The 20020-nt window shown below is 48.3% G+C and overlaps 1 protein-coding gene across 8 annotated transcripts in view; it reads left to right on the plus strand.

Moving 5' to 3' along the window:
• PARP4 (poly(ADP-ribose) polymerase family member 4) overlaps positions 1–20020 on the plus strand; it is a 2159601-nt gene that overhangs the window by 1003561 nt on the left and 1136020 nt on the right. For all 8 annotated transcript variants that reach the window (XM_085621544.1, XM_085621545.1, XM_085621546.1 and 5 more), the window contains exon 23: positions 19690–19882. In XM_085621544.1, the coding sequence (XP_085477670.1) occupies positions 19690–19882 (193 nt within the window). The remainder of the gene's footprint in view (positions 1–19689; positions 19883–20020) is intronic.

Below are 20020 nucleotides of genomic sequence, written 5' to 3' on the forward strand. Positions count from 1 at the left end.
GGGCGGGTCGAGCCATGGACCCTTTGTCAAGAGACCCTGTATCTCTGGACATGGCTGGCCCAGCAGGGCATATCCCTGGTGGTTCAACACCTGGCAGGTTCTCTGAACCCCAGGGTGGATGAACTCAGCCATCGATGCCTAGGGGATCACGAATGACATCTCCATCCAGAGGTGGACCAAGGTCTTTTTCAACAGTGGGGAGAACCATGGTTAAATTTGTTCACCTCCACAGAGAGGCGCAATGTCAGCAGTTTTGTACGCTTGAGTTTCCAAGGCGGCTCTTGCTCAGGGACACTTTTTGTCTCGAGTGGAGCTTAGGCCTGCTGTACACCTTTCCGTCCATACCACTCCTGTCAAGAGTGCTCAAAAAGATCAGGAGCGACCAGGCCCAAGTCATTCTAGTGGCTCCGGACTGGACACGGAGAGTCACGTATCCTGAGCTTCTCCAATTGAGCATCGATCCTCTGATCAGGCTGCCCTTTCGGAGGAGCTTCTGTCGCAGCAGCAGTGGAGGGTCCTCCACCCGAACCTATCATCTCTACACTTTCTTGCATGGAGATTGAGCAGTGGCAGTTGATAGCATTCAACCTTTCTCCCGAAGTTTGCAATGTTATTTTAGCAGCCAGGCAGCCCTCCACTAAGCCCGCATACGCCTGCCCGTGGAACTAATTTGTAAAAGTTTGTACAGAAGGGTGTAATGGTCCTCTTTCTGCTCCCCTTTTTTAAAATTTTGCTTTGAATTTTGACCCTTTCCCAGCAAGGCTCTGCACTGGGCACTCTCAAAGGGCACCTTTCGGCCCTGTCTGCCTTTCTAAGGCTGCCAGACCTACCCTCATTGTTTAAATCACCCATTGTAAATAGATTTTTCAAAGGCCTTGTACATATTTTCCCTCCTTCCCCTTTCATTATGCCTTAGTGGGACCTTGCCCATTTGAACCTCTGCACAACTGTGCACTCTGGCCGCTTACCATCAAAACTGCCCTTTTAGTGGCAATCACATCTGCCAGGAGGGTGAGCGAATTGCAAGCTTTGTCATCCAAGCCTCCTAACTCGTCAATATTCCGTGACAAATTGGTGCTTGGCACTAGGGATTCTTTCCTCCCGAAAATGGTAACACAATTCCATGTGGGGCAACCTGTCACCTTGACCACATTCTACGCTCCTTTGCAGCCCTCTAAAGAAGAGGAGCGACTCCACCATCTGGACCTCAAAAGAGTGTTGTTGTTCTACCTTGACCGCACTAAAGAGTTCCAGGTGGACAACCAACTCCTCGTGGGATACGTTGGAACTAAGAAATGTCATGCAGTGCAGAAGAGGACTATCTTGCTATGGGTCGTCCTCTGCATCAACATTTGCTACACTCTGGACAAAAAGCAGCCTCCTGAAAGCTTAAGGGCTCACTCCACCAAAGCTAAGGCTGCTACCACGGCGTTGCAATGTGGAGTTCCAGTGCTCGACATTTGTTAGTCAGCCACGTGGGCATCCCTGCACACGTTTACCAAGCACTACAGCCTGGACAGTCAAATCCAGAGGGACTTCCTTTTTGGCCACTCTGTCTTGCAGGACTTCTTGGTCTAAACTTGTCTGCAGTCCCTCTTCCAGGGATGGTATTGCTTGGGTATCTATTCAAAGGTAAGGAATCTGCGGCTAGATAGCTCTATCAGATGGACAAGTTACTTACCTTTAGTAACACCTTATCTGCTAGAGACATGATCTAGCCGCAGAATCCTTACTGACCCATCTATTCTCCCCACACTGCGGACAGGTTTTTATAGTCAGGGCTGATCCCTTTCAGGGTCCTAGTTGTTCAAAACACACTACCATGGTGGTGCCTATATAGGGGACACAGGCATCACTATGGCGCAGACAGCGCCTACGACATCATGTGGAGCCAACCGATATCACCTACTGGCACGCAGGGTTAGTGGTCGAAGAAAATATTCCAGATCCAGTCAGACACGTGGGAATTCAAAGGTAAGGAATCTGGGGCTAGATCATGTCTCTGCTAGATAAGGCGCTAGCGAAGCTAAGTAACTTGTCCTTCAGGCCACTGAGCTTGTGAGTCTCTGTCAGCTGTTCAGTGGATTAACCTCAGTGTTGGCCAGGGCCTGGGGTTTGGCGTAAGATAATGCAATTAATTACAGGGAGGGGGGTGTGCATGGAGAACTCCCACAGGGGTCCCCACCTCCCTGAGAGCCTCTGCAAAGTGAAGAGGAGCGTCGTTGCACCCTCCCTTGACCCCATCACCGGGATACTGAATGAATGAAGAATGAGAGAGAGCGTCATTGTGTCCCTGGCAGCAAGGGAAGGGGTCCGGTACCCTATCTCTGAACCCTGAGTTAGAAGGAGACGGACAATTTAGTTGCCCACCAATAGTATCTGCCTCACCAACTCTCTGGTGTGGGGGGGGGCAGGGCAGCCACCACAAAGGAGACACCCTGCCAGTAGGAGCGGAGAGAGGAGAAGAACGCTGCTGGCTCCCACAGTGCTAGAGGAAATTGTCGGACGGGCAGGGAACCAACCGGCTCCCTGAGCTGCCCCAAGGAAAAGAGGCAGGCGGGGTGCCTGGGTGAAACGAGGCACCCCCATGAAAAAATTTAAAAAACAAAAAGGAATCCGCGCAGTGGTAAAGAAATATGTCTGGACCTGCTCATCAATTATTCACGCTTTCCGGCTGGGAGCTCTCCATAATGCTCTGCGGTGCTGTTTTCTATTTTAAATGGTGATTGTGGTATCCCCAAAATGGACAGTGGCACTACCAACGATGTTGTGTGATACTGCAGTAGACACAGCAGCCCCCCTACTGATTTGTGGAGAAAGAACTTGAACAAATGTTTGTGGGGCTTGGAGATTATGATTCTCTCCCACCCCTGGATCTTCATGGGTTTTTAAGCACTCCCAAGTCTGGAGCATTTACTCTTCAGCTGGGAGGGCAGCACCCTCTATGGGCTTGTGTTATTGCTGTATCTTATGTGGCCTGCATACATATAAAAAGACACAGACCCGTTATGCTTATTTTCAAAGGTTTATTGACCATTTATGCTGGCAGTGATTGTTGAGCAAAGTTGAAATGGTTTATTGAAAGTGATTACCACAATCTGAAAGAAACACGTTAGTTAGATTCCTCACCTTAGAATATCCCCAGGCGTCAGACTGGATCCGGAAGATTTTTTCGTCAGCAATACCCCTTGCGCGTCGCTAGGCGTCGTCTGCGGCTCCGCGTCCGTCGTCGGCGTCGTGCGCCGGGATGATGTCGTCGGAGTACTTAGACGCCGCCCTCGCGCGCTGACGTCAGTTCTTCTTTTTTCCGCGCCAGTAAGTGCAGATCCGGGAGAGCTACCCCTTTTAGTCTTTTTTGACTAAGTTTTTTGATCCTGTTTGATCTTGTCTCGACTCCGGTGCCGGTAGGATGCCTGGTTTCAAAGCCTGTGCTGACTGTAACCGCTTGATGTCGGCTACGGATCATCACCGCCGGTGCCTTTACTGTTTGGGCCTCGACCACGACGCGGAGTCGTGTTCGGACTGCAAGGCCCTGACCTCGAAGGCTAGACGGGAGCGGTCCCGTAAGCTCCTCGAGATTCGCCACTCGGCTCCGCGCCCCTCTCGATCCCGGTCCAGGAGGAGGTCCAAGGATCGGTCGCGGAGCCGCAGCCGACGTCCTCATCGATCGTCTGGTTCCAAGTCTTCGGGTAAGTCGAAGCACTCCAAGAAGTCCAAGAGGCGACACCGCTCTTCGGACTCCCCTCGCTGGTCGCGCGACTTGACCGAGGGTCAGGGTGGTTCCACCCCCGCGGCTCCAGCGGAGCCGCAGGCGCCGCGCAAGTCCCCATACCCGCTGGTCCCTGGGATTGGCGCGGCGCCGGCGGAAGTCAGTGCCTTCCTCTCGTCCATGAGGAGCCTGGCTCCGCCGTCGACGCCCGCTGGCGCGCCTTCGGGCCCCGCGGACCCGACTGGGCAACCTTGCATGCCGGCGGCTCCGGCCCCGGCGCCGTCACCGGCCACGACGCCGCAGGTTCCCGAGGGACTCGCCCCCGAGTCCCCGTCGACGCTGGTCGACCTCGTCATGCCTCCTCCGCCGGCGTCGACCCCGGTTCCACCTCCGAAGCCGGCTCCGCTCGGCGTCGAGCCCCAGTTCAGCCCCGCTCCGGATCCGGCGCTGATGGACGCCCCGTTATTATGTCTATCGTCCGGCTCCGCACCTTCCTCCTGTTTACCAGGAATCGGATGACGGGGGCGAATGGGAGGGGTCCGAGGATCCTATGGCCGTTCAGACTCAGCTGTCACAGGACTGGGCAGATGAACTGGGGGAGGCCAGTGGTCTGGATACATCACCAGACACTGGATTCATCTCTCCTCCGACTGTGGCTTCGGAGGAGGGTGCTGCTTTCTCTGTGGTGCTGCGTAAGGCGGCCGCAGCCCATGGGCTCGAGCTGCCTGCCGTGGCTGTGAGGACTAACGTCCTCACTGAGGTGCTTCAGTCTGCAGCAAGCTCCACTGAGCCTCTGCTGCAATTCAATGAGGCCCTCATTGACGTTCTGCAGGGCACCTGGTCCAAGCCCTCCACAGTCCCTCCTGTGGACAGGAACGTCGCCAGGCGCCACCACCCTGCTCCGGGCGACCCCAGTTTTCTGTCCCAACACCCCACCCCCGAGAGCCTGGTTATCCAGGCTTCTACCTCCCAATCCTCCTTCCCGACCGCTCTGCCGGACCGGGATTCCAAGAGACTGAAACAGTTTGGCAAAAAGCTGTTCTCCTCCCTTAGTTTGGGTCTGCGGTCCTTGAACACCGCCTGTCTTTTGGACCATTATTCCCACTCTCTGTGGGATACGGTGGAGGACGTGCTGCCCCTGTGTCCGGAGGAGGCCCAGACACGACTTACCCAGGCTCTGGCCGATGGGAGGGACGCAGTACGACATGCAATCCGATGTGGGCTTGACACTACGGACTCGCTGGGTAGGGCGATTTCTACCACGGTGGCGCTTAGACGTCACTTCTGGCTGCGGTCCACGTCCTTTTCGGGGGATATCCAGAGCACTCTCATGGACATGCCCTTTGATGGCACTCGCCTTTTTGGTGAGAAAGCGGAAAGTGCGCTGAATCGCTTTAAGGACTCCCGGGCTACGGCCAAGTCCTTGGGCCTCTCGGCCCCGCGGTCGCAAACTTCCGCCTTTCGCCCCTTTCTTGGCCAAGGAAGGGGTGCCTCCTCACGTCCGCCTAGCCACCAGCCGCAGAACAAACCTGCGCGCGGCCGTGGACGTGGTTTCCGCCGAGGCGGTTCTGGAGGACGACGCGGTCAGCCCACATCCACCCCGGCAGCATCCGCCTCCAAGCCTTCCTAGTCCGAGCTTTCCGGCCCATTCCTCGCCAGTGGGCGGCAGAGTTCGCCATCACCTGCTCCACTAGCGTACCATCACTTCGGACAGGTGGGTGCTGCAGATCGTCCGAAGGGGCTACTCCCTCCCCTTCGAGACGACCCCTCCAGCCATGCCACCGCAGCACCACCGTATCTCGGAGGATCATTTGAATCTTCTGCGAGAGGAAGTTTGGCCCTCTTGGCCAAAGAGGCCGTCGAGCGCGTTCCGAGCCCAGTAGTAGGTCGTGCTTGTTATTCCCACTACTTTCTGGTTCCCAAGAAGGGCAAGGGGGGCTTACGCCCTATCTTGGACCTCCGGAACGTCAATGCCTTCCTTCGGAAGGAACGGTTCAAAATGTTAACTTTGGCTCAGGTTCTAGCTGCCCTAGACCCTGGAGACTGGATGGTAGCGTTGGACTTGCAGGACGCTTATTTCCACATCCCCGTCCTGCCGGCCCACCGACGTTACCTGCGGCTCACGGTGGGCCAGGAGCACTTTCAGTTCACCGTGCTCCCCTTCGGCCTCACCAGTGCCCCTCGGGTGTTCACGAAAGTGATGGTGGTGGTCGCAGCTCATCTGCGCAGATCAGGGGTTCCAGTCTTCCCCTATCTCGACGACTGGTTGTTGAAGGCGGGCTCGCCCCAGGCAGTCGTCTCCCCCCTCCAGACTACGGCGGATCTCCTGCATATGCTGGGGTTTTCCATCAACGTGCCGAAGTCACACCTGAGTCCCTCTCAGAAGCTCCTCTTCATCGGAGCGGTTCTCGATTCGGCACAGTTCCGGGCTTATCCTCCGGAACAGCGGGTCCGGGATATACAGGCCCTGATTCCCATCTTTCGGCCTCTATCCTGGGTTTCGGTCAGGCTAGTGTTGCGGCTTCTGGGGCTGATGGCCTCCTGCATCCTACTAGTGCATCACGCCAGGCGGCGCATGCGGGCACTGCAGTGGGACCTGAAGTTTCAGTGGGCCCAGCATCACGGCAACCTGTCCGACCATGTCTTGATCTCGGAGGGCACTGCGCAGCAGTTGCAGTGGTGGCTCACGGACCGCGATTGGGTCACGGGCAAGAGCCTCTCCCTTCCCCAACCGGAGCATGTCGTAGTGACGGATGCGTCCCTCCTGGGAAGGGGTGGCCATATGGGAGAGGCGGAGATCAGAGGCCTCTGGTCTCCGGCGGAGTCTCGTCTCCACATCAACCTGTTGGAGTTGAAAGCGATCCGACTTGCACTGAAAGCCTTCCTTCCCTCTGTCAGGGGAAGTGTCGTGCAGGTGTTCACGGACAACACCACCGCCCTGTGGTATTGCAACAAACAGGGCGGGGTGGGGTCGTGGACCCTTTGTCAGGAGGCTCTGCGCCTCTGGACATGGCTGGAACCCCAGGGCGTCACCCTAATGGTTCAACATCTGGCGGGCTCTCTGAACGCCAGAGCAGACGAACTCAGCCGCCGGTGCATGATGGATCACGAATGGCGGCTGAACTCCGAAGTGGCGCAAGGTCTCTTTCAGCAGTGGGGAGAGCCTTGGTTAGATCTATTCGCCACCGAAGAGAACGCGCAATGTCAGCAGTTCTGCGCGTTGGAATTTCCAAGGCGGCACTCGCTCGGCGACGCTTTTCGTCACGAGTGGAGTTGCGGTCTGTTGTACGCCTTTCCGCCTATACCACTTCTGCCCAGAGTGCTGAAGAAGATCAGGCGCGACCGGGCCCAAGTCATCTTGGTGGCTCCGGACTGGGCACGAAGGTACTGGTATCCCGAGCTACTCAGTATGTTGACCGATCCTCCGATACGTCTGCCCCTTCGGGAGGATCTTCTGTCGCAGCAGCAGGGGACGGTCCGCCACCCGAACCTGTCCAGCCTCCACCTCCATGCTTGGAGATTGAGCGGCGGCAGTTGATGCCATTTGATTTGCCTCCTGAAGTCTGTGTTATCATTCTGGCAGCCAGGCGTCCCTCCACAAAGACGGTATACGCCTGCCGGTGGAACAAATTTGTGGCATGGTGGACAGCAAAGGCTGTGGATCCCCTTTCCGCCCCTCTTTCTGAGGTTCTCCTCTTTCTTCTTTCTTTGGCCCAGCAGGGCTCTGCCCTGGGCACCTTGAAAGGTTATCTTGCTGCCATCTCTGCCTTCTTGCGGCTTCCTGATCACCCTTCTCTTTTCAAGTCTCCTGTAGTTACACGCTTTCTAAAAAGCATTACTCACACGTTCCCTCCTGTCCCTTTTGTAATGCCTCAATGGGACTTGAATCTTGTTCTCACTTTTCTAATGTGCGCTCCCTTTGAGCCTCTTCATAATTGTCCTCTTCGTCTGCTGACGCTTAAGACTGCTTTTCTGGTAGCCATCACCTCGGCTAGACGGGTAAGTGAGCTCCAGGCTTTATCATCAAAGCCTCCTTTTCTCTCTGTTCATCCGGACAAGGTTGTCCTTCGGCCTCGTCCCTCCTTTCTTCCGAAAGTGGTGACCCCCTTTCATCTTGGGCAGTCTGTCACCTTGCCCACCTTCTTTCCGCCTCCGCATCCTTTCAAAGAGGAAGAGAGGCTCCACCGTCTGGACCCAAAACGTGCGCTCTCCTTTTATCTGGACTGCACAAAGCAGTTCCGGGTGGACGACCAACTTTTCATTGGATACGTGGGTGCTAAGAAGGGGAAAGCTGTGCACAAACGAACCATCTCTCGGTGGGTCGTTTTGTGCATCAAAATTTGTTATTCCTTGGCAAAAAAGGACCCTCCTGTTGGGCTGCGCGCCCATTCTACTCGGGCCACAGCGGCTACTACTGCTTTGGGACGGGGTGTCCCTTTGCAGGACATCTGTCAGGCGGCAACGTGGGCTTCGCTACACACGTTTGCCAGGCATTATTGCCTTGACAGCCAAGTCCGGAGGGATGGCTTCTTTGGCCGTTCTGTCCTCCAGGACTTTCTGGTGTGATCTTGGTTCGCAGACCCACCACCGGGGATGGTATTGCTTGGGTATCTATTCTAAGGTGAGGAATCTAACTAACGTGTTTCTTTCAGATGAACAAGTTACTTACCTTCGGTAACGATGTATCTGTAAGAAACATTAGTTAGTTAGATTCCTCACCGACCCACCCATCCTCCCCGTTCTGCGAACTGACATCTAGGGTTAAGGTTATCCTTTTCAGGCCCCTAGATTTCTTTTTGGCACCAGTGTCGGTCTCTTGCATGGCTCTGCGTTCCTGGCGCGGAAAGCTATGTACAAGAACTGACGTCAGCACGCGAGGGCGGCGTCTAAGTACTCCGACGACGTCATCCCGGCGCATGACGCCGACAACGGACGCAGAGCCGCAGACGACGCCTAGCGACGCGCAAGGGGTATTGCTGACGAAAAAATCTTCCGGATAAAGTCTGACGCCTGGGGATACTCTAAGGGGAGGAATCTAACTAACTAATGTTTCTTACAGATACATAGTTACCGAAGGTAAGTAACTTGTTCTTTACACATGGGTGTTTATTGATCAAATGAAATGATGATGGTTTTAGCATGTGGATTATTTATCTAGTAATAGGGTGACCCCTGACAAAGCCAATAGGCCTGTTGTACTTAAAATGATACCCCCCTATATTGTGATGTGCTGTCTGATATAGGTTGGGGGGAGGGGGAGGTACTGTGATTTTGGGAGTCAAGTCACTTTAGGTGGTCAAAGATGATTTTATAATGTAATCAAAGGTATTTATATGTGTCTTATGTATATATTTGTACATGTATGCATAGTATTTAGGAGTGTTTCTGTAATAAATGTACTTTTCATTTTTCTAAAGGAGAAGAACTAACAGGACAATCATTTATTGGGTGTAATTATTGCGTGCCAGCGAATGGTGGTTACTAGCCAACAGCACCTCCCCTGAGTAGGCTTTTGACTGCTCTGCTTCACTACCCTGAGAGAGTCTGGCACTGCAATGGGGTGCTTAGTTCCCTGTAAAGGAAAAATTGCGAGACTATTACTTATAACTATTAACCCAATTTCCTACATTCTCTTTTCAATTGTCCATCCCAGGCTGCTCTCTGGACACAGCCTTTTAGTATAGAGATGCTTCACACAGCCTGTAGCACTGGGGCTTTATCCAAAAAGGAGTGCGAGTTTCCTGCACCTGGCCATAATCAACCTCTCTGAAGCAGTAATCACAAATAGACAAAAGGTTAGACTTGACCTAGAAACTTCCTCCTCTTGCATAACAGAAACTGCAGAATACACCTCACAAATGCCATCAGCAAAATGGCAGTGTTCAGCAAGAACTAATTAGCAGCCTCTTGCTAACAACATCTTCATGGAATTTCAAAAGGTAGCACTGTCTCCCTACTTCTCGTTTCACTCTCTGTATTTCCACTCTCCGGCCACAGGAATGCAGGCGATACACTTCCATTATTTAGGCAAGATGGCCTCATCCTCCATCCTGTGCCATGCCAAACTAGGGGCATCCAAACTGACTTCAGTACGCTGACTCACTCACAAACAGCATTCTACTACTGTACATGTGCTACAGGCATACTACTGTGTACACACATACACAGACACACGGTATGCACGTAGGATATCATTGCAAGGTCCTAGACTTCCACATAATGGCAGAGCTTTACGCAAAACGTCACACTCACAATCTCAAAACACAGTATACCACACAACCGCTTTATGTGCTATGTCCAGCACAGGGACAGTAGTCACCTTTCCATTATGAAGACATGATTGATGTGCCTGTCCTAGTTACTGAACAAGTCTGTGACATCTCATATCGTCAGGGATAGGATTATTGTGACGCTTGGGCTAAAATAAAAGTTAGGATACCAGATACAGATGCAGTTGAGCACTCTTGGCAGGAGAACAGGCCCGTAAATCATGCAGGGGACATTCCCTTCCCAACAGACTTCTATGCCAGATCTGACTGACTGGATCCTTACATCACCGTTGGAGACGTCTGGCTGTTGGATCCACAAAACCAGTCGGTCAGTCCCATGATTCATTCTGGCTTTGTGCTGCACTGTAAAATCTAGGTATTGTAATGAGCTAGCCGTCATACTTGGGGAGCCCTTCTGATGCAGGCATGTTGACTTTATTCAGCAGTAGTCATCTACAGCATCCGCCTCACACCACTCCATGGAATCCTCCTAGACAGAGTGATGTGATTTATCATTTACAGTAAATAACATATTTCAGTTTTTTCCAATCAGTCACTTATTAGGATATCATAGAACAATCAGTTATAAATCAAAGTTTGTCTCAGTTTGGCAAGTAACAGTAGAGAAGCACAAATGTCCACATTGGCCAATATTGCTTTATTTTCTTGATCATACCCTATATACAAGCTTCAGTGCCACAACCTTTCTGCAAATTAATATATTCATGGAGTTGCTGAGACAGTTTCTTTCAAAAAGGCATCATAACTGCATGGTTTGGCATGTTTTTGTAAGTAAATGCTGACTGGAAGAGACATCGACTGAGTCATTCTGTTGTTTTTTGTTAAGATATTGGGTCAGTGTGACCCGGGGCATTTGTGTAAGTGTAACAGCCCGGGGTAGGGGTTTGAAGAGGATAAGGCTGCTACTTAGGATTTTACAAGGCTTATGAGGTGAACACCTTTTGATAATCTGGCAGACTCATTTATCTGAGGGGAGTGAGCCATGTAGGAGTGGAGGAAGGCAGCATCTCTTGCCTGAAACGGGTAAACTTAAAAAAACAAGGAAAGAAATAGAATTTCAAAAGCCTTGAAAGCACAAACAGACTAAGGGGCTGATTTAGATGTTGGTGAACAGGGACCTGCATTGCAATGGTGATGGAGAGGCCCCCCCACAGCCCCCTACCACCATTTAACACAATGGTTCACCTGCCCAATTTAAATGCGGACAGACAATAGGTTTGGCTATGGCGGTGACTACTCCGTCACCGCTGTAGCCAAACTTCTTTGACGGATTAAGGGCTGCCAGAGACTTGGCTATATGTCTGTCTACCCAATTAGGATGGGCGGACAGAAAGCCGTTTTCTTTTACTGGCCGTCACTGTAAAAAAAAAAGCCCCCCCCCCCCTCGCCATGGGAGATGACTTCCATGGTGTGGGGGCATTATCTTTCTTATTTTCAAAAAGATCACGCTTTGGGGAAACAGTTTGGTGGAAGGCTCTTTCATGTTGACAGGGCCCTGCACCAATCTGCGGAGAGCATTGAGAGGAACCACTGTGACTGCGGTTCCTGCCAATGCTTTAGAAATGACCGTTAGCTTGGAGGTAATTTCTAAATTTGGTGGGGTACATCTCCGTCAGGGCGACAGAGTAATTTACTCCATTCACTGTGGCAGAGAAACAGGCTTCCTGTAGATATCTAGATCGGGCCCAAAGTGAGTCATTAAGGTTGTAAAATTCTTGGAAGATTTGAAAAGCTTCTTTAATAGTGCTGACTATTCTAGACTCACAACATGATATCTCAATCATGAGAGTTTTGCATTTCTAAAGTTGATTTCTATTTGCTTTGGTTGCCTCAAGTATATATTTGAGTGCCAGGTCCTTTCACCTGATTGGTTATATTGTTTTTGGGCATATTTTAGCCTAAACCATTTGTTGATATGCTGAATGTTCTGTGTAAATTTCCATGTAGGTGGAATTATTGTGCAAATGGTTAAGAGAAACCATTTTATATAAGACAGAAGAACTTCTTCTCATGCATGGGTAAAAAAGAGTTAGTCATAAGAGTGTGATAGGAATTCTGTACAAGTGATGAGTGGAAGGGGCAGTCACTGCCTCTGGTTGAAATAAGGTGGGATGCCTTGATAGTAGTAAAGGATATGTTAGGCAGTCATACCAAAAGAGAACAAACCGGAGAAGCTGGTTGATGGTGGCATTTTAGGCAGGTGCCAGGTCTAGAGTAGATGCTAGTTTCTATGTAGGAGACAAAACTAACTGCTCTTAATCAAGTGCATTGAGGTTGGTAGGTTGGTTTCTAGCTATTGAAACAGAAATGTTCTTCATTTATCAAAAGCATTGGGGAGTATTAACAAGCATTTGCAATGCAACGGTCTCGCCTTTAGGACCTTAAAAGTATTTAGCCATGCAGCATATTATCCTGGGTGTTATATCTACTCTTCTCATTTAGCCTTACACAACTGCTTCAGAGCCTTATAAGGGTAGTATATAAATAGGATACTAAAATACCATGTTTGAAGCGGTGGAGTCTATTGATAATGTGTAGATTAAGTGAATAGAGACATAAAACAAGGTGAATATATGGTTTACTGCCCAAGTTGTGAACTCTAGAAGCACTATATTTATTTTAAAAAACACGACTACAAAAATGCATTCTTCCAAATTCTCAAAAGCCTTTAGGACGTTAAAAGTGTTTAGAAGCTGCTGACAGTGGACACGGGCGCTATTGGTAAAGTGCGGTAATTTGCGGTTGTTGAAAAAAATACGATTTTGAAAAGATCGCATTTTAGAAACTTTTACCTATTGGTATGGTAAATTACAACGGCTTTCATTAGTGCAGGTTGTTTGAACAAGTAAAAGGCATTGTCATTTACAATGTCAATAGATCGAAATCTCGCAATTGCGAGACCTATTGCTTTGCAATTGCTTATTTACTTAAGTTTTTCGTTTGTAGTGAAGTGGATGTATGTTGTTTGTAGTGGAATTTGGAATTGTTTGTTGTGGAATTGTGTGGGGTGTAATTGTGTGGTGTTTAGTGTATTTGCGTATTGGAAATAAGTGGGATGGTGAAGTTATAGGTGTGAGAGTTGTATAAAATAGAAAGTAAGAATGAAAGTGATAAATACTTTGTGTATGAAGTGGTGAATGAACTCTAGAGAGAGTAGTGGAAAGAGTGTGAGAGAAAGAGAAAGAAGTGGAGAGAAGGTTATAGACACAAAGAGGCTATGCAATATGAGTAATGCTGGATCCGTGTGTTTGTGTGTGATGGAATTATGTGGATAGTGAGTATGTGGTATTAAGTGTAGTGGACTTTTATGTAATGGTATTGCGAGTCGTAGAGTGGCACGTATTGAGTGGAATTATGTGGAATGACATTATTTGGACTTTTGTGGGGTGGATTGGATATATGTTGTGCGTAGTGGAATTATGTGTTGTGGAGTTGAATTGTGTGGCATGCAATGGAATTGTGTGGAGTTGAATTGTATAGTACTGAGTGAAATGTAATAAAGGTTGTAACAAAGTGTGGAAAGGTGTGGTGCAGCCGCCAGGGCAGATGACTTCGGAGCACAGGGTTCACGGATTGATTCCTTGCTCCAGCGGCAGCTCAGCTCAGCACCATGTGACTCTGGGCAATAGCTCACTTAATTTCCACAACGGCACCCAGCGCCTTGAGACCCGTAAGGGTGAGTAGTTCGCGCTTTACAAATATGGATTTACATTTATCAATGCAGCAAGTGGTTCAGTATTACACGTTTGGAACAACCCTTCAAAATTCACGTCTGACACCAAAACTCTTACCACATATGCCCCTCTTTAAACTTATGCTACACAAACAAAGTACAATAAATGGAGTAACCTCATCCAAAAGCACTTTGGGGCTTTGACAGGGGTATGGGAAACTACACAAATGTAATAAACAGTTTGCTACACTTATTAAAACCTCAAGATCGAGGGCTCAACAATATGAAGTTCCGAAACCTAATTTCAGGGAGACTTTAGCAAAGCATTATCACCATCTATGCCAAACCATTTTAATTATGTGGCAAACTAGTTCTAGGCAATTTTGCCCCAGAATTGTCACTCATGCAAATTCCAAACTGCTACAGAGGTCCACATTTTTTTTAAGTTACTGATTCCAAAATGATGCCAAGCACAATTTTCACTCTATGAGTGACTGTCAACCAAACACAGCCAAATCTCAAAGCTATTTAACAACCACAGACATGTTTTTTTTTTCATGTGTGGGAATTTGAAGTGATGCAGTTTACATATTTCGATAGAAGTGAAACTTGCGCGGAGGCAGCAATCAATGACATCTAGATAAAAGTAAGTACAAATTTAAGTATAAAAGGATCCATTCAAATATGCTGTGGAAAATACATTGAGTACTAGAAGGTAAATGAACACCGGTGTGGGTCTTCTGCAAGGTAGTTACCTCAACCCATTTCGGCTTGACAGCCTCACACAAACAAAGATTGCCTTTCGATTATGACATTATGCTAAGCTTTTGACCTAAATAGAATGCGAAGTAGAAGAGGCCAAGGGACAACAGTAAAAAAAATGTCAACTCTGATATAATTAAATAAATTGATGATAACCACATGTTCAAAATTGCAGAAGGTAAATGGAGGTGTAGTGGAAAGAAGGTTGATAAGCAAAGAAGGAGATTGAAAGATGATAAATAAAACTGCTTGTAGACAGGCAAAACTAGATGGGATAAGGAAGGAAAAAACAACAACAGTCCACAAAAACTGGAGACTGCTTGAAAAGTGAGGGACTCGGGTGAGCGACGGGACATTAGATAGGCCAATAGAGTGCCTTGGGTCCTGATGCAATGAAGGAAAATGGACACACCGCGCGGCTGTTTGAGGAGCACAAGGCATATCTGAGGTGCAGTATGCTAGAGTGTTTCCAATTTTGGCGCTATGCCAGTACGCAAACTTACTGTAACTGGCCAATGGGACTAGTCAGGCTTCATGCCATATCCCAAAATACATTTATAGACACTACTCGATGCGGGCGGGCGCCTGGATCCTCATCCGCACTGGGAGATAATGCCTGGATGATTACCCTCGGCCTAGTTGCAGGGGGTCCGCACCAAACACTGACGCGGGACGTGTGCCTGTTCTACGGTTAATGCAGCCATGCCTGGTCAAGAAACCGATTCGGATACCTTCACACCAGCATACATGCCAACATTTCAGAAGAGCAAAGTGGGAGATTCTTTAAAAAAAAATCGGGAGAATGGGGCCTTGAATCTGGTTACTGTCATGTATGGGCTTTGGAAGTGTGCTGCTGCAGGATCAGGCATTTGAAACGCAAATGCACTTTTTTTCCTTCCCTTTCAGACCTTTCAGAAGCATGGAGCGCAATGGCAGGCAGAGAGAGGGTTATGCAAGAGTTCTGCACTCACTGGCCTGGCAGGTTGCTGGCAATGCATATACCAACGACACTCCCCCTCCCCCCCACCCCGTGTGGCAGCCCAGGCACACACACAGCCGCCCCCGAGTACTTCACAGGTCTTTAAAAGACCATTGGCTTGTTAATGGGGCTTTGTTGGTTTTTCACCCCTTCTAGAGCCCCTGCATCGCCACTCTGACTATCGCTTGAAGAATTAGCACGTTACACAATACCAAGCCCTGTCGCGATGAAGCAGGTCGTTCTTGTGCCAAAAACCGCCACCAGCAATAAAGGCAAACCCACCCCAAGGCCTGCTACCCCACATTGGCCCTACACACCTTGACCCGCCGTACCGCCTGCAGCTTGAATCGGAACAATCGTGGACAATGATCGGAATCCATGGGCAACCTCCGGCCGGTAGCTAGGGAGAGGGATGGGGGTAGTTAGGGAGAAGGCCCAGGAAAGCGTAGTCAGTGACTGACTCAGACAGCCTGGCGTGCAGCGCCAGGGCAGTCCAGTAATAATTTAATTAATGCTGGCAGGCGGCTGAGTGAGGCCGCAATTGTAACAATGTAGCGCTTCAGCACTGAGGTGGTGAAATTCGCCATCCCTCCACTCCGACAGCCTCTCGTGCGCACGCACACCAGTGTTGCCAGATTTTTTCAGCATTCGCTAGCCCAACGCCAACCAAAAAGTAGCCCAATATTGCTTCTTTAACGAAGGCGGGGCAGGGACAGCGTCAAGCACGTGGTAAATGGAGATTTGTGGTCAGACCATTTTACAGCAGTGGTCTGCGCAGAATGTATGCTCTTGCTAAGTCTGAAAAGATTTCATTCCGCAATCTTTACTTGACTCCACACTCATTTAATTTCTACCGTGATCAATGCTTCAAGCAGAGCTGAAAAGCATCGGGATTGGTGTTGCAGCAGGCTGCCACGTAGCTGCCAAGGTTTCAGATTGCTTATGTGTGACATTTTCATAATTTCAGTGAAATTATGAGTGACATTCAGCGATTATGAGTGACACTTTCTTGTGAACAGTATAATGTCACCCACACTTAGTAGTAGCATGGCACAGCCCACAGCCTAGATCGGACACCTGTTTCCGTGCGAGGCTGCAGAGAAACAATATATTAAACAGAGATTTCAATCATCTGAACTGTCTCACTTGCTGGCAAGAAAGATGGGGGCGATGGGTGCTGCAAGTTGCAGTGGCCTCCTGGTTCGTGCCTGGCACTTATTATTTTACATATTAAGCACTGCACTGCTTCATTTAAAGTAGGGGGGACCTAAACCAGTTCCACAGTCAAAAACCCTGTCCTGCTCAGCAGTACCACAACACCGCCACGTCTACGGTAGAGGAACTTTAGGAAGGCAAATTAGCCCACTAAGGGAAAGTGTCCCAACGTTGATCTACCTGTCCTTGATCCCCATGAAAAACCTGATGGTTGCAGGCAGGAAAAAACACAAATAATGCCTTATATGCAGTTGGAGACGACCTCTTAGTGCATCAGGTGCATGGACTCTAAACCAACAAAATGCTGACCCAGTCGTCAGAAATACAGTTCAGTGGTCTTGAAGAGAGGCCTCTTCATACACTTACTGAACAACAGGTATGATGGGGCACGCCTAGTGTTTGGGGTAAGCTGTTCCATGTTCGGAACAGGTGTAATTCAAAGGCCAGCACAGGACAAAAATATTTTTCTATGGACAGGTGATGGCACAAAAATAGCGCCCCATTGTATGCACTAGGCAGGTGCCATGCTCCGGACACCGAGGGCGCCCAGGTAACTCCAAGCAGACACAGGGACATGTGATGGATAGCAAGGAGGCAGGCAAGCAAAGAAAACCATGATACTACTACCCGCACAGTGTGCAGTGGTAGCAGTGACACTCGCACTGTCAGGAGTCGCAGACCATCAGTAACAGCTCGAGCAGCACTAACATCACGGCAAGGATACTGCTGCCGGGTCAGCACACCGCAAGTGTGCCATATCGAAACCGAATGTTTTCTTCTGAATATGGGAGTCTTTACTGTCATTGTGAGAAAAATAAAATGTGTGCATTAGGATGCTATCTTAAACCTATTGTGTACGTTTTGGTAGACTAAGGTTAAGTTTTGTACTGATGTTTTATAATTGCGTTTAAAATGTGTAAAATGCATTTTATAATTCAATTAATCTGTTTCTTTATCATTCATTCAGTATTCTATACATTACTCCAACTTTTCGATTCTGAATGAGCCGTCGATTATTCACTATAACATAACCGCGCCTGGCTAGTTTAAGAGGGCCACCAGATTTTAACACGGAGTGCAGTTGATGAGTTGCGTGTTTTCCTGACCTTCTAAGTCGCGAGCATGTGCTAATGTCATATGTCTATAGCCTAAGTTCTATCTGTAACGCCTTTGTATGCGATGACCATGACCGTCAAACAGTGCCAAGCTTCTGAACACGCATTTGCATGCCTGGGAATTCTTAGTCCTTTGTCTACACTAGTCCATCCTTTCCTTACCTGCTGAGCCTTCCATGAGCGGTGCTATGAAATATGAGCGGTGCAACAAGGTCATTCGGAAATCGGTCATTGATTTCTTTCGAAACTGTTACGAACATGCACATTTAGCGATTTTCAACACAGACATTTAGTAAGTTTTAAAGCTTCTTTTCTCAGATAAAAGTTGACTAGCTTGTGCAACAATTCTCCCTTTTTGCAGATAACTGAAACTGAGCACTACTGTTACACATGCCTCTATTTAAAAGGGGGATCGATTTTCTCTGACCTTTGGCAGGAATTGCTCATTTGGAAATATGTATGTCAAAAGATTAATGCACAGCAGCTTAACTCTATCAGGCTTGTTTAGTCTGGTGGTTCGCTGATTGTGCAGAAAATGAGCATAGGTAATGAAAAGGGTCATGGAGGGCGACCACGCCCTCCCCCTCAAAATCAATTCCCATATTACCGAGAAGCCATTTCTCTCTCCCTGGGAATATACCTTTAAAGTTTATCTCTGCTGTCCTCGACTCCCGTGCAGGCAATGACGGTGAAAGAAGAACAATTAAAATAGATGAAGGACTGATACTAGTAGTAACAGATTTCTAGCACAAAAAGTAAAAAATAGCACAAAATAATTTATAAAGTAGCCCAAAATATAGCAACCTGCACAAACCAAATTTTTACCGCACAATTGGGAAAAATCTATCCCAATTGTGTGTGATCTAGCCCAAACTGGCAACACTGACGCACACACACGCATCCACTCACATCACACGCTTGCTTAGGCATGCTGAAGTGGATGCCTGCTTGTGCCCCGGGGGGACCGCAAAGTGCATTCTCATAGAGAAGCACTGTAGTAGGTCCCTGCTTGTGCCCCCGGGGCACTGTGAAATGCACGCAACGGAAACAAAGCTAAACTCTCTTTCAGGGGATTGTCTTGAAACGAAGAGAGGTGGCGTAACATATAAGGCTGCCGACGTTGAAGCTGGAGAGGAGAGTTCGATCCTGCCTTGGGCTGTATTAATTATAAATAATTAAAAATAAATAATTAAAAGAAGGTCCTCGGTGGGCTGTATTAATCATAAATAATTAAAGCTTGGGCTGGTTGCTGGTTAAACAGAGATCTCAGATGAGAGTGGGGCGAGACAAATAAAACAAGCATTGTAGGGAGAGACAAATTAAACAAGCATTGGCAATAGGGTTGTGAGAAGGCATCGGAAGAAAGTAGTCTGTGCAGTAAAGGGGCCAATAGCCGTGGAAGGACACAAATGAGGACATGTCCATCATAAGGAGGGACTAACAAGTCTACAACCAATCAGAAGCCACTATTTAAGACACCAGCCAATGAAAATGATGGGTGGAGAGTGGGCGGAGCTTACATACACTATAGTGTATACTGCATGTCTCAACGAGACAGTGCAAGCACTGCCTAGGCGAGACCTAAAAAGTTATAAGCAGATGGAACACAGTGTTCTACTTGTAACATTTGATGTTAATTCTTTAAATATACCAAAATGTCTGTTCTGTCATTGTCGACCTTTCCACCAAAACAGTTGCATTTCTGGATCTGACAGAGAAAGTGCTTTTTAAAAGTTAATGTAATACTGTAGAAGCTTGTTGTGTCTCCTACAGCTTAGAATGGTCCAGCACAATTTAGCAAAATGTTTATTTACATGATAGTATTTACAAAATGCTGTGCCAGTAGCAGAATTATATGAGTAGTTTGAGTTTCTGTTTTAATGACCAATGAAATGTACTGATTTGATCTTGTTTAATCAACTTTAACAGAGTGGTTTTCATTGCAGGCCTGCATGCTTGTATTTCAACCAGATTTCAATACTGAATCTGAAGAAGAAGAAGAATTCAATGAAGTCATCATCTGTTTAGATTGCTCCAATTCTATGAGCTCAGTCTTTCAGCAGGCTAAGACGATTGCACTACGTGCACTGGATGTGTTGTATCTCAACACATCTCTGAATATTATCAAGTTTGGCACCAGTAAGTAATAGTTAATATTCAACTTTGTAATGTAGGGCTCCTACTAAATATGTTTTCTGACATTGGTATTCTTTTTTTGCTTAGACTGCATATAATAGTTTCATAATCCAGGTTTATAGTCCTTTTAATTTAAGGAGC

Source organism: Triturus cristatus, chromosome 8, assembly GCF_964204655.1.
Source record: "Triturus cristatus chromosome 8, aTriCri1.1, whole genome shotgun sequence".
In the NCBI taxonomy this organism is placed as follows: Eukaryota; Metazoa; Chordata; class Amphibia; order Caudata; family Salamandridae; genus Triturus; species Triturus cristatus.